Here is a 14,626-nt window from a genome sequence, read left to right as displayed (position 1 = left end):
GAGAGGGAAAAGCCAAAGAACGTCATCAATTTCAGTTGCAGTCTGCCCTCCAGTAAACATGATATGTCATAAAGCCTTCATCATGCTTAAACAATTGAAAATTGCAAATAGGCAATCCCCACTGATCATACAAAAGCAGCTTCCAGGCGCTGCAAAATACTGTAAGATTCAGAAGATAAAGATTAGAGCTGTTTGACAGTAACCAGTTCAACAATTATTGTTTTAGAAGAATAATCGTTTCGCCATATTATCCTTTCAAAAGGCTTTGACGACCCACAACCAGATACCCAGCAGCTCTTCCCTACCCCACGGGACCTGAAGGGACCTTTCAGTTCCCGCTGTGAGAGCTCGAGTGCACAATCGAGCTTACTCTGGGCACAGAAGTGGGGCAGAGACGTTGGCTGGGGACCGGAACGAGCAGCTGGGCGGTGGTGGGAGCCTCAGCCTCCAGTGGCACAGACACTTTCTCCAGCAGCAAATATACTTTAGGAAATTCTTGCTCTTCCCTCACACCCCCTGCAGATGTTTCCATCCCCAATCAACCGTTTCTGTGGGCATGTTTTAAAGGAAGGGGTAGTAACCTCTGCTCGTGGACTGAGAACTGTAAGAAGTTTTGGTTTGCTTTTTTTTAAATAGGCATTTCAAATTAGCTATAGTCTGTGCTTGAGAGGCCAAATGAATAATCCTAATTGACTCTGGGGGGATACACCTCAACATCTCCAGGACTAGCAAAGTGAAAATTTTTCTGAAATTCTAAACGTCTTCTGGCAGATGAGGAAAAATAATTGAAAACTTACACAACCAACGTTATATTCTCGTTTTTCAGTAATTTGATGAATGGTACCTTTAACAGTATCAGTCACGTAGTGTTTAAACCATTTGATTGTCTTATCCTTTTTATATTTCCAAAGACTTCTGATGAAGCTTCATAACTGAATTTAAAGTATTGAGGGAGACAACAGATTATTTCCCTTTCAGCTGTGTGGTAATGAAGCAGTGTGTTTTATTGCTTCTGTGCAATGGGTCAGAGAGAAAAGTACTCATTTTCAGGCAACTCTCAAGCTGTTTACTCAAAGTAAGAGAAGCTGATACATTGTTGGTGCTATATGAGGCTTTTTGTCCTGATCACTTAAGATAGGAATGAGTCTTGGAAAACATTGCTATTGAATTTGTTTACAATGAGCCTTATGGCAAATATCGCCATCTGTACAAAGCCGTTTCTGCACTTGTTACTGACAGGGTCATGCGCTTTCTTCTTTAGAGATGTATCTTGATTTGCTGATGAGATGTATCATTGCAGGCTGCGTCCCCGTGCAGAGATGTAACTCACCCGGCAGGTCACAAGTAATGCTTAGGCTCCGGTTAGATCTTGCACGCTCAATCTGCTCTGCAGCTTTAGGGAATGAGACCAACAGACCCTGCGTACGCTGCAGCTTATTGCTGATATAAATATAAAATATAAAGATACAATCACTTTTAAATAACATGTTCAATTCAAACTCCTGGTTGCACTTGTTTTAGGTAAACGAAGTCTGCTCCACCAATACTTTTCAAATTTACCTTTTGGTGGTTGAAACTATTTTGTGAAGTTTTAAAAGAAATTTAGAATCCTTTCATTTTCAAATTGCTGCATAAATGCAAAGCACACAGGACTTCATTTCAAATTACAAAATGGTTTAGGGAAACGAAACAGACTTTAGCAAAGATAGCTCAGATTCAGTCATTTCAGAGTCTCTCGGAGAGCATGAAGTTACAACGCGGCTGTTGGTTGCTCCCAGGTCTTTGCCCTGCTGTCTGGCTTCTTTTGTCTTCAATTCGTAACTTCTGACAGAGTTTTCCATCTTGGTTCTCCTCTGGAAGTCTAAGCTGGTTCCCTTCTGTTCCATCCCAGGGCTCTAAAGCTCTCCTTTTCTGGTATTTTAAAAGATAACACCCAGCACAGCTGGGTTCAGCGAACCCCACGGGCAAAGCATAGCAGAGCTCTCTGGGGGCTGGGGTTGCTCTGTGGTAGCAGGCTGTTAAGCCCCAATCAAAATTTCCAGATAACTCTGGTTTAGACCTAGACCTCATTCTCCAAAACTTAACAGGGATGTAGTGCTCTGTGTTGTTTAAAAGTCTTGGTATAAAGTATTCTTTGTGATCAAACACGGCAGAGCCCACGTGCAGCAAGCACTGGTTGTTGACAGAGGCACTAGACAGCCTTTCCAGAAGCTTGTCTTCATTGCATACCACATCCCTGTACATGCAAAACCAGAAACCTTGGGTTGCATCCAATTTTAGGGGGCAAAGTTTAACAAAAAATTTGTCACACCACATCCGCTATTTTTACTCCAGAGATGCAGTTCAGGGGAGAACATGAAAGGAAAAGGTTTGAAGGGTGTTTTTTGCTTGGTTTTAGTTTTGTGGTTAGTTCTGTTAAATGATGGTGCTGCTTCAGGCTGGAATCTGTTCAATTAGCAGATATGGCTCAGTGCTTACTTCTAATTAAGGGTTTGTCTTACTCCTGCAGTAAATGAATGAAATAAGGGACAGTCCCTTGAAAGAAAGGACAAGTGGTCACCTTTAGTGTCACAATAATAGAAAACAGTTGCTGTAGCTTAAAGCCTGAGAAATTTTGCAGGCTGAAGACAGGAAATTGCAACGCTAAGGTGCTCACCCTTATCTGTGTATTGCTTATGGTTTTTAATTATGCAGTCCCAGAAAGTTATGCAATATAATGTGGTGAATGCAGCTGTTTTACATGAACCTTCTGCCAGCACTGCTTTGCTTCAGCAGTCTCTTCAATAACTTCTTTAATCTTACATTTTCTCTTTTCCACTGGATATTTTACATAGTTCATGCATATTGAGTGCTTGGTGTCTGTTGAAACTGGGATTCATTCAGCACAGAAGACAATTGGGAAAGCAGAGAGCTGGTGACTGATCCTCCACTGTCTGCCTGCGCAGGTTAGAGGAAACCCCTAGAAATGTAGCGTAGGACTGATCTGAGCTGAGCAGCCCTGCCCTGCTCTGCACGTAGAGCCAGTGTAGGCACACCTCCAGCTGTCTTGGGGAAAAGTTCTTTCTCGTGGGACTTCAAACCCCTCACACTGTTGCCTGAGGATGTTATTTGTAGCCTTCTACAGAGAGAAAAGCTGAAAGGCGCTTGGGAATTCCCACCAAGAAGCACGTACCAGTGACCTGCAATAGTTTCCCCAGCTCAGTTACTGTCAGCAGTGAGTGCTGACAAAATCAGAACGATGACCTCCACAAACTGCCTTCAGAGATGATGACTATGTTACATTTGCTGCCTTGGTTGCCTTGCTAGCTCTTGAGGGTTCAAGCTTGTCTTGGTGATCGCTAGAGCTAGATACTTTATGAAGAAATGAAAATGGAAATTTTCATTTGACTTCAAGCGCTGAAGCTTTTCAGTGGAAAACCAAAAAGCGCAAGGCTTGTGATAAAATTACAAAAGTTGTTAGCAGTAGCGTACTCCAAAACTTTTACTTAAATTCTACCCACACACTAGAGAAGTGCTAAGAAAATTGCATCAGATCCCCATGGATCTGCAGTCCTTGCTCATTCATCACCAACTCATCTGACTTGCACCCTGTAGCTAAATTTAACACCCGTCCCTCATGTTCTGTCATGGAACCATACTGTTGTTTGCTTCTTGTTGATGTAAATCTTATTTATTATAACACAGAGAAATGCTGAAAGGGTCATTTGCTCAGGAGGTTTCTCTTGGTGCTGTGAGTTGGCTCATAATATCCTTTGTTGCTGAAGTCTTTTCTGATGGCTAGAGTTTGAATGTTTTATTTAGTGCGAAGGACTACCTCAAGTACAGTGTTGATGCTTCCTACAACTGTTTGGTGTTCTTACTAGCTTGTATCTAACTATATTAGATAGATATTTGGCAATTAACATACTTTTTGTGTGAATTGTGGAGTGCCGGAGCAGAGTGGAATGGGGTCCTTAAGCAGGATCCGAGTGCATTATTTTTATGACCTGTGTCTTTATCTTGTGGGAGAACACCGGTTCAAAAGGTCCTTCACTTTCCAGAACTTCTTCTGTGCTTTTCTTTAGGATGTAGAATTTTAACAAGGAACTTGAGATAAAAATTTGGCAGCCAGATATACTCTACTGAAAACTCCTTTCAATTTTCCTTCACTTCAACAGACTCTTTTAATTTGCAAGTGTCCCAGTTCTGCCATGGGAGCGCTTCCTACCTGTGAACATGACCAATCTTCAGGCTGCCAGAACGAAGCCTGAGTGGGATCACACAGAGGAAAGCTCTTGCAAGGCCAGAAGAGATCAGAGGTGGCAGATATGACATCCAGGATCTTTTTAAGATTAACTCAAACTGGGCTCACATTCCACGCGTAGAACATGTTAAGCATTTGAAACCAAGCATCAGCAAAATGCACTGCGCTTCCCAAGTCTTTTCCATGACATGGCGGATAGGAAAAAGTGAGATGGCAATTTTGGCCAAAATTGGATCAGGAGGAAGTTCAGGGTTTAATCTAGATTTGCGCTGTACCGGACAATTTGGAAGTGAAGTCACGATGTGCCCTCCTGCTCGATTAGCAGTGGAGGCAAGAATGCTTATTTGCACCTGGTTGACTTGTTTCCAGCCAGCAGCTATAGGATTCATATTTCATGCACATATTGCGAGCGAGCAAGGAAGTAGGCGCTGAATTTCAACAAACGTTCTGTGCACAGTAGTGTGAAAGAGTGAAAATCGTTTAGCGTTCCCTTCTTTTAACACGTATAATAAGAAAGGACCTGTGATGCACTGCCAGTAATTCATATACGGTGTCTCTTAAGTCAGTATTATGCTTAAAGAAATGGAGCTTGTGGTAGAGGCAGTATGGAATGGTATCCTTCAGTTTGTGTTTGAGGAACAGAGGGAAATTTATAGGATTGACAACACAGTAATTTTCCTTCTTTTTTCTTCTTTTAACTTACTTTTCTTTGTTTGGACGTCTGATTTTCAGCCAGGAACACAAGCTAGAAGTAATACATACTTAATTGCTGCAGTTCCTTGTTTCCTTCCATGAACCATCTCTTTCAGAAATTCTGAAGCCCTCTTTCCCAGAACTCTCTGATTTCCATGATTTTCACCCAAAGTCTTAAATGCAAAAGGCCACTGTGGCAAAAGTGACATGAATAAGCAAACTTGAGCATTGGGACCAAACTGTATGAGGAATGAGACAAGAAAGCCTTCATCACCTCTTGTCTGAGAGGAGACAGGGGCTATTCACCATCCATTCTCTCCAAAGTTATTCAAGTTATATGATTTACAACTGCACATACACTGTGCCATTCTCCCAAAAATTCATATGGTTTTTTCCAGGTGAGGAGGCGCTGCTCCGGCCACCCACCGGCATCCTCTGCCCAGGTTCCCTGGATTCCTCCCCTTGCATCTTCTCTCATGCTCCCTTCCCCGCCGGAGACCCTCTCGCTGAGCCTTACCCAGCATCCAAACTCCCCTGCCAGCTTGCAGGTTCCCACCACTTATTAAAGTCCGTTCCCCTACTGACCCTCCATGCCGCAGCATCCCGCTCTTCCTCAGCCACCCACTTGCTCCTCTCCCTTCACACTCCGAGTCAGCCCCATCTCTTCCCAGCCCTGGGTGTTCTATTTGACATAGAGTATGTTTCTGGGTGGCTTGTATTTTGGGAAGTAGCTGTTTCTCCCAGCTGTGATTCCTGTCTATGATCCCATTCCTGTGAAATGCTCCTCAAATTTCTTAGCACAAGATTTGATCTAAAAATAGGAAATATTTTTTACCCAAACAAAACTGAAACACAACCAGGTCGCTTTAAAATGCTTTGAAAAATAATTTACCAGGAATTTCTTAGCTCTTAGGTTCATCTCTTCAGCAAAATAAAAAAGCTTGCCTACATGAGAGCCAAAAGTAAATTTAAAAATGCCACCTAGAGTTCCTAGCTAACAGACAATCTCGAGGACTTTTTTTCCAAGCCAGGAAGCCTAAGAAATTTTTTTTCAAATCTGAAAGGGAAAAAGTTCCTGCCAGCCTTTCGCACCAAGAAGAAGTGACCTGATTTTCAGCTTCCGTTTAAGCTGGTGGGTATTGCAAGAATTTTATAACTTTGAAAATTTATTGACTGCTACTGAAATGCCTAAACATGGGTTTAAATACCTGGTTTAAGGCACTCTGGTTAGAAAAGATTGCCCTTAAGCAATATAACCAGATGACCAGTTTCCTAGTTCCTCCTTGCGCCTTGGCTCAGGAAAAGAAAACACTTCCTCTTCCTTCTGAGGGCCCCAGACTTCCTGTGCCATCTATTTATACGGTTGTTGTAATGAACCCCAAGTTAACCACTTCCTTGCCCGGCTTAGCATCGGCGTTACATCTTTTAAATCTCTTTTCGCTTGATGTCTTTGTACTCCACTTGTAACTTCTCTGAAAGGTATGTTCAGAGCTGCTTCGCCACAAACCCCTATTTAGAGTGTCTTTGTCAAGCTGTTCTGTTGGCCAGATGACATTGTTTGGAGATGATGAAGAGGAGGAGACTTAGGCTGGGCCCTGTTGGCCTTTTTACACCATCCAAAGGAAGATTAGATGATCTCAGCCATACAAAAACCCGATAAAAAGTTTAGGTGGATGAATTTGGAAAGAGGATCACAAGATTTAACCAAAGACCAGTGATTAAAGGCTTTAGTCATACCTGTTTTCATGAAATGAAGAACCAGAAGCCTAGTCAGCATGAAGGCAGGAACAAGTTGTAGCCAGTCATGTTAAAGCGTTGTACAGTGAATGTACGGAAGATGGAAGGGAAATGGATAACAGGAGGAACCTGTGGAATTGAGGGCAGTTTCTGGAGGACCGGAGACACCAAGACATCCCGTGGGACAAGAAGTTTCCAGCCCAAAGGGCTGGAGTCAGAAGGACATGTGGAAGACCTGAGGGTCCGTGGTTTGGGATGCAGGCGTGAAACGGCTGGGCTGGTCGTGACAAGCATGGGTGTGTTTAGTTTTACCTGTCATCTTCAAGGATATAGCAGGATATAGGTCTGGATGAAGAGGCAGCAGGCAGATTGCAGAGGGCTTCCTCCAGTCGCAGAATTAGGGGCAGCAGGAGGTCTTGTGAGATCTCCGAGCCCAGCATTTGCACTGTTTCCAGGCTGAAGACGGATCAGGTGCTCGCTAGCCAGCTGCGAGGAACGCCTGGGTACTCTGCACTGCGACGCTTCCAGGGACGTGGGCACACGCTCCCTGCAGAGCCTGACCTTACCGTCTCTGCCTGCCAAGGTTCCTTCAGATCTAATCTGAACCCCTCTGCTGCAAAGCAAGCCAGCCACGTCTGCTGTCCCTGGGGGCTTTGCAGTACAGCTGGTTGCTGTCGTCTTTATGGGAGACTTTAAAACTTGTAAGACTGCTGCTGTGATTTCTCCAGGCTGTCCCTTTGCCAGATGGTACCAGTCCCTTTCTTCGGAGCTTTCCTTGTAAATCACATTTTCCAAATCTTCCGTTGTCCTCGTAATTTTTCCTGGGGACTCTCTGATATTTTAACACGTTCCTTAAAAAGCGGTGCCCCAGGCTGGACACAGCAGTCCAGCTAAGGCCTTACAGCAATAATTATGGTGGAATAATTTCTTCCTGCATCTCATCTGACGCTCCCATTAATAGATCTTGGAAAGACATAGGCTTTCTCTGATGCAGTTCCCTGCTGTAAAATCGCTGTGCAGTCTCCGATTCACTGTTACCCAGACTCCTCTGTGCAATTCTGCTGTTTTACGGGCTGTTCCCTACATTGCACCCGTTCACTCGGCGTTTCCTTTCTGTACGCTACGGCTGTGGTCAGCACAAGGCTGAGGTACCAGCGGTGATGCCGGAGGAGTGGCCCGTGGAAGGGGAGCCTGCCCTCCATGCTGCTCTGGTGTCCTGTGAGCTGTGTGAGCACGCTTCTGGGGATGTGGTGTGTTGCTGTGGAGATGACACTTGCCATCCACGTTTCTAGTGACTTGAAACAATCCACAATTAAAACAAGATCTATCCTGTGATAACCCCGAGGAAACAGTTACTTACTAAAAGAAGACGGGGCGGGGGGGTGGGAAGTGGATTTCATTGTTGCTTGGGTGGCTCCAGCTTGCCCTGCGCTGCCCCGTCCCGCTGGGTTTTATTTGCAGTGCCCCGTTCCATGTCTGCTCCCTGTCTCAAAAAACAGAGCAAGTTTGCATAAAGTTCAGACTCTTTTTTGCCTCATCCAGTGTGTTTATCTCGAGGACATTTATTCAGAGAGCACCATCAGTCCAGCCTTTGCTAACACTCTCCGCAGCCAGGTGCGGACCAACTCAATGCCAGTATCTTACTATCCACCACTGCTTTTCCTTCCCGAGCTATAAATCTTTGCCACAAGTTCAAGTGTGAAGAAAATATATGTCCCAGCTACATGCTGCTTTCCTTGCTCGCTGGCAGTGGAAATTGTTTGACCAGCCTTCAGGTAGGTCCATCGAGTAACATCAGCGCTAGCTGCAACATTACTGGACCATGTTTTGTGTATTAAACTGATGCTACGTGGGCATCATCCCTGCCGTCCTGGGCACCGCTGGGCTGGGAGCACCCTGCAGCTGGGGGAGCGGTCCTATTCACCCGCCGCCGGTAGCAAAGTTACGGGCTGTTGGACGTGGAGGGGCTCACACGGCACTCGTCACGGGTGGTACCCGAGCACCTTGCAGTTGTGTGTCGAACGACGTGACTACCGTCTGTCACACAGGCTTTGTTCTCATCCTTTCCCCAAGGGGAGAAGCAAGTGCAGCGAGGTCTTGATTTTATCGTTCTCTCTCCCATTTCAAACAACACACAGTTTGTGCTGTGCCTCTGCGCAGAGGAAGGCAGCGCAAAGCAGCGTGCCCTACTCTTTTGGGGGGAGTGGGGAAATTTGGGGAGTGCCGTGAACAGAGAGGAGCTCATTTCATAGCGCAGGCAAAGAGGTGGAGAGGGTTGTTGGGCGCTGCTTTGTGCTGGAGGGGCACAGCCCTTCCCGCACGCTTCCTCTGTTGAGGTCCTTGCAAGTAATAACAATTATAATACAAAAGAAAATGAGTGAGAATAATCCAGCGATCTTTGCTTTCAGGCTCTCGTGATGGCAAAGCTGATGTGGAGCGAGGCGGTGCCACCGCTGTGGCTTTCGTGGCATGGGGGAGGGCCCTGGAGCTCCCCTGCCGTGAGCGGGCGCTGAGCAGGTTTGAGGTTCCTCCATCCTTCCCTCTGTGCTTGGCCATGGCTTGGCCGGAGCTCCTGGCCCCGCCAGTTCCCCATCTCTTTATTGCGGCTCTCGCGGTCTCTGTGCAGCTGCTCGGGACACATGTTCAGGTCCCTGATGAATTCTGCCTTAAAACATGAAAGCGCCGTTGTTTATTATTTTTCCTGTCTGCCGTGGGGAGTTGGTGCTTTTTGTCCTGAATGGGCTTGGGGAAGGTCGGCTGTCAGAGGAGCAGGCACCGCTGGGATGGAGACTGCCTCTCCTTGGGAGTAAGCGGCTGGATTCGGATGCATGCGAAGTCCAGCTCCTCCACATGGCCGCAAATCCCAGTTACCCTTGAAAGAGGAGATGGAGGGGTACACTGAGAAGGGTGGCTGGAGGTGGTGGGCTGGCTGCCTGACCAGCCAGCCGAGCTGCCAGGGTAGAAGGGGCGCGTAGCGGTGAGGCCCCTCGGCGTATGTATCCCGCCAGCCTGCACGTGAGCCGGGGCTTATGGCCACTCCAGGGAATTTGAGCTGGACCACAGGTTTCAGTCCACTCTTGAAATGCAGTGCAATGAGTTAGAGGAAGGAGGCCTGTTACAAAATGCTGCTTCTTCTAGTTACCACAGAGACCAGCACGGTTTCAGAGACTGAACTATCCTTGGCAGCAAAAAGTGCTAATTCAGCCTTTCCTCCCACTTACATCAAGGCTCCATTTGGCCTGAAAAAAGCTGTGCAGGGCAATCCATCTTCTTGCAGGAGTCCTGGGAGAGCAGGAGCCATAGAGGCAAAACAAGGTTGAGAAGGCAGTGTTTCGGTGCTGGAGGTGGGAGGGATGCTGTGCGGGGGTAGGACGGAGGGCTGCGGGGACAGTCATCAGTCAGGGGGTTCTGGGGAAGCAGACAGCGAGGTCTTTGGAAAGTGAAGTAGGAGTGTGAGGCCGACTTTGGAAAGAGGAGGAGCAGGGTAGGCTGCAGTAATTCGAGAGGTGGGAGAGATCACTGCTAGCAAAGCTTTCCTCCTGCAAAGATGAAGGTGGCAAACCCTGACCATCTTATTTACCCTTGATGTGTTTTAGAGTCTGAGCATGCACTTGGAGGGGCTGCTGCGTTTTTCCAGGTGGCCTTTGAGGTAGCAAGCCATCGCAAGCCTCATCTCTCATGAGCTCCAGCCCACCTATGGGTGCTGTAGGTGGTGGGCAGAAGGCAGTCCAGGCAGATAAAGTCTAGGGGATGAACACTGCTGTGGGCTGGGCGGGAAGGCTGAGCGTGCTGCCATCCCGCAGTCAGCGCTGCCAACAGTGCGCTCGGGGGCTGCCGGGGGACTGCTGGTCACAGCTGCATAACTAACCACAAAAACTGGGATTTCGGAGAGGAGGAAGGTACTGCAGGGAAGATGACCAGAGAAACACAAAAGCAACTGGCTGAACTATTCCAGATGTGTCCCAGTTCAGCACTGTGACTTCAGGATCCTTTCGTATGATGGATTAGAGTTGAGTGCTTTCTTCTCTTGAAGGTTTTCCCCGATTGCCATCCTTCACAGTTAGCATCAAGATGCAGAAGAGTCTGGGAGGACCAAGACGCTATTTACATTAACTGGTGTAGCTCAGAAGTCATTCTGATTAACCTGGCAGAGCGGGATCTGGCCTACGCTGTTACAGTCCTGTGAAGTTTTAACCAGCAATTTGTTTCAACACCTCTGGCCTCACAAAAATATAATCCAGTGTTTGCCTAAGCACTGCTTTCATGCTGAACGCGACGTTTTCCAGCGTACGAGAATAATAACTCTTGATAAATGCAGGAACACCTGGGAGACAGAACAGGAGGCTGTACAGGCAGCGCTCTCAGATGCATCATACATATGTTATCGAAATGTGTCTTACTGTGCCTTTAAAGATATGCAGGTGTAGTTAAAAATGAAAGGTATTTTTGATGGCAGGCCTGAGGGCACTGAAGGCTTCAAATGTGGTTCCATATTGAAAGCACTGTCCTAATTTCTGGCCTGAGATTTTATTCTTTAGAAAAATTAAAAAGAAATCTTGCTGTGGCCAGGACTCACTGAAGACATTTTTCTGTGTTCTGCTTACTGTGGTTTATGCTGGCATTTCTCCTATTTGATCTCTTGGTTTTGCTGCATTTGCCTTTTAAACAAAAAAGTTCACAGATAATAAGAAACTAGGCAAACACAAATGGCAGGTAAATAAGCTTGTTCAAACTTGTATTAAAACTTTGTGTGTGTTAATTTTTGCAGCCGATCATTGCAATCCAAAAAGAAATTAAAACGTCCTGCCTGTTAGTCAGAGGCAGAATGTCGAAAGTTTGGCTGCATAACAAGTTATTTCAAATTGGAGGCAAAGCTTTAATTCATTAAATAACCATGTTTCCTGTGCAAAATCTGGCTTTATGCATGTAAAACAGCGCGAGTCAAGTCTGCCATTAGGGTGATCAGCTCTTCCTTTTGATTGCCCGCTGCTGCTGTATCCCCAGATATGACCAGTTTCCAGCGTTGCTCTTTTAAGTCAAGAACAACAGTCTCATGGGGCTGGAAAACATCTGCTCCGCACCGTTCTGCCCCTGCTCCTTGATGTTTCGCTGCATGTGTAGACAGGGCCTTCTTGCGCTGGTTTCTCTGGGAAGACCTCTCGTCCAGAACGAGAGCACCCTGCCAGGAAGAGCACCCGTCGTGAACAGCGATCAGAGCTTCTGCTACGTGCTGCTGTTGCCTTGCGTTCGGATGGTAGATGAGCGCAGTCCTGGGGGTAACGCAGAGCTCTTTGGTTTGGTCGGGAGGTCTGTGCCGAGCCGTGACAAATGATTTCTCTGTCCCTGGTAGGGCCCTTGGTTGAAGCAACAGGGCAGAGCTGCAGGAGTGGCAGCTGTTCCTGCCTGGTGAACTCAGCAGATTGACCGTTCACGCCAATGCGTAGATATAATTGCTCTGAAGCTTTGCCTCTGAAGACCTCTAAAACCTTATCCCGGTGTTTGCCATCTGCAAGCACCCGTTTCCTGAGATTAGTGGCCAGGGCTGTGCTAGAAACAGGTTTATTCACAGTTAAAATTCAGCTGGCAAGCTCGGTGTCATGCCTGGTGCATTCGCAGTCCTAGTCGTGTGCTGAGCCTCGGCTTTCTAAACCTTCATCTGAGCATTTTTTTGTGTGACAGTACCTTACTAGCTTGTTTCATCTGAACCTAGTTCTGAGCCTTTGAATCCTGGAAGGGATGCGGATGTCTAGATTTAGACATGTTTGTCCTGCAATTTCACAGAAAAATTCTTCCTGGATACCACAAAATGTAGCATACTCCAGGGATTTTGTGCTCAGTAAAAGAGGGAATGCAAAAATTAATCTGGGAGAATTCTTTGTTTTTAAAGTCTTCCTTTGCTTTGAAACCAAGCACACTGAATCAAATGAGAGCGCTCTTCCATTTGGCTCCAGTGAGTCTCTGAGGTTGCCATTTTCGCTGACTCTGGCTGGAACGTGTGTGCGTATCTGTTTCTGTTTGCACTGCAGGAGTCGTTCCGCACAGAGCCTGTGGTCGGGTGGGCAGTGAGAGCTGGGCTGGCTTTCTCTGGACAGCAGTAGTGGGTTTTTCTCTCTCTATGACTTTGTTTTTCCTTCTGTGGGGAGCAGTGTGTCTGTGGTAGGAAATCCCAGACCATGACAGCCTCTGTGTTTTGTTTCAGGCATCAGAGGGTGTTCCCGTGAAGTATTTCGATAACTTGGAGGAACTGATAGAATTTTACAAGAAGGAGAACATGGGTCTGGTATGGCACCTCAAATATCCAGTGCCGCGGGAAGAAGAGGAGCCTGCAGATGAACCGGAGGAGGATGCTGGTAAGAAAGCCATGAGGTGGCTTGGTGATGTAGACCCTTGATGCTTACTCTGGAGTGGAGATACGCAGTGCAGGCAGGGGAATTAGAGCATGTCATGCAATGAAATGGAGCAGGGCATGGAGACACCTGAGCTGGCAAGACCCCAAGGCAGTGAGTCGTCATGGCTCTGGGGCAGTGCCACATCTGGAGCACCATTTTAGCTCACCTGAGGGAACACATTGAGGCTTTCTGCAGAAGGATTTTGTATCAGGTGCAGGGCTGACTAATCTGTTGTCCTTCATCTGGACTCAAGCTGGCTTATGTCCAGCCATCTCCCATGTCTCTGCAGCCCTCTCCCTGTACTGCATGTGTAAGGCCACCATCTCAGCAGCAGAGATGCTCTGCTAGAGACCTGGAGCACATCTCTCTACAGTGCCACACACCTACAGCTGCTGTGGGCCTTGGGTCATCTGAAACTCAGGGCCCCTTATCTGCACTGATCTAGAGGATGTTTCTAACAGTCATAACCAGAGGGCACAGATCCTGCAGTGGCAGACGGTCTAACTCTGTGCATAGAGGCAGATGTATGATGAAGAGGTGTGATTGGCATCATCCCAACTATTTCATCTGAAATGTCACTGTGGGTTCCTGAAACTCACTGGTGTTGGATCGTTCCTTGGTTTTTTCCTGGATCATCCCTTGGATCTGTCATTGTTCCCCTGGATCCGAGGGGAAGGTTATGCCCACAGAGCCATCCTTCCTGTCCTTTCTGACGTCTGTCCGGAAATGATGAGCATTACAATAAAACTTGTCTGAAGGACATAGTCCTGTGACAGACAGGCAGGCATGTGCACTGAAGCAGATTGATGTGCCTGTGTACATTTATGCAATCCAATGGATCTCTGGTAGGAGCTGGAAGATTTTGGTATGCAATTCTCATGAAGAAACTGAACAAAATTTTGTAAAGCTGCTCAGGAAAGATGTTCCTGTTTTTTGGCCAGCTGCACTGAGTCTCCAGCTCTCAGGGCGGGGGAGGGAACTACAGCAAAAATAATACACAGAGAGGCGAGCAGCAGGGAATGAAGTTCTAGCCAAGAATAAGAGCCTTTAGATGAAGAGATATTAGCACTTGGACTGGGCTGTTCACGTACAGAATTTAATTTTGTTAAGGCACTTTTGTGCCATCGTGCTGGAGCCATATAGAGCCTATGGGTGTCCGGCCATCTTACACGTAGAATTGCAGAGGTGGAAGCTGAGCACCCAGATACCCTGCAGATGTACCACCCAACTGTGCTGTGGTGGCTCTGTGAATCACAGCTTCTGCCCAGGAGCAGTGGATCAGTTTTGGTTATCTTTTTGCAACAAAAATTACACCATTAGGTAATAACTGAACAAAACCTCACGACTCAACCAGCTACGTACAACAGGTGTAACAAAGTGTTGGAGCCATTGGTATGAAAAGAAAGGCAACCGTGGTTGGGATACATGGAGATGAACCCACTCTTCTCCCTGGAGAGGGGGGTACGCTGAGCAGCAGGATGGCAGAGCAGGAAAACCCTTTGTGTTTCCAGCCTGATGCCCACAAGACAAGGCGGGATACTCAGCCCTGCTGTATTGGATTATG

General features: G+C 46.8%; 1 protein-coding gene across 3 annotated transcripts in view; it reads left to right on the top strand.

Moving 5' to 3' along the window:
* INPP5D (inositol polyphosphate-5-phosphatase D) overlaps positions 1 to 14,626 on the top strand; it is a 55,342-nt gene that overhangs the window by 14,250 nt on the left and 26,466 nt on the right. For all 3 annotated transcript variants that reach the window (XM_075417656.1, XM_075417655.1, XM_075417657.1), the window contains exon 3: positions 12,873 to 13,023. In XM_075417656.1, the coding sequence (XP_075273771.1) occupies positions 12,873 to 13,023 (151 nt within the window). The remainder of the gene's footprint in view (positions 1 to 12,872; positions 13,024 to 14,626) is intronic.

The sequence above is a fragment of the Opisthocomus hoazin genome, chromosome 4 (assembly GCF_030867145.1).
Source record: "Opisthocomus hoazin isolate bOpiHoa1 chromosome 4, bOpiHoa1.hap1, whole genome shotgun sequence".
NCBI classification, from domain to species: Eukaryota; Metazoa; Chordata; class Aves; order Opisthocomiformes; family Opisthocomidae; genus Opisthocomus; species Opisthocomus hoazin.
This window is presented reverse-complemented; position numbering and strand designations above follow the sequence as displayed.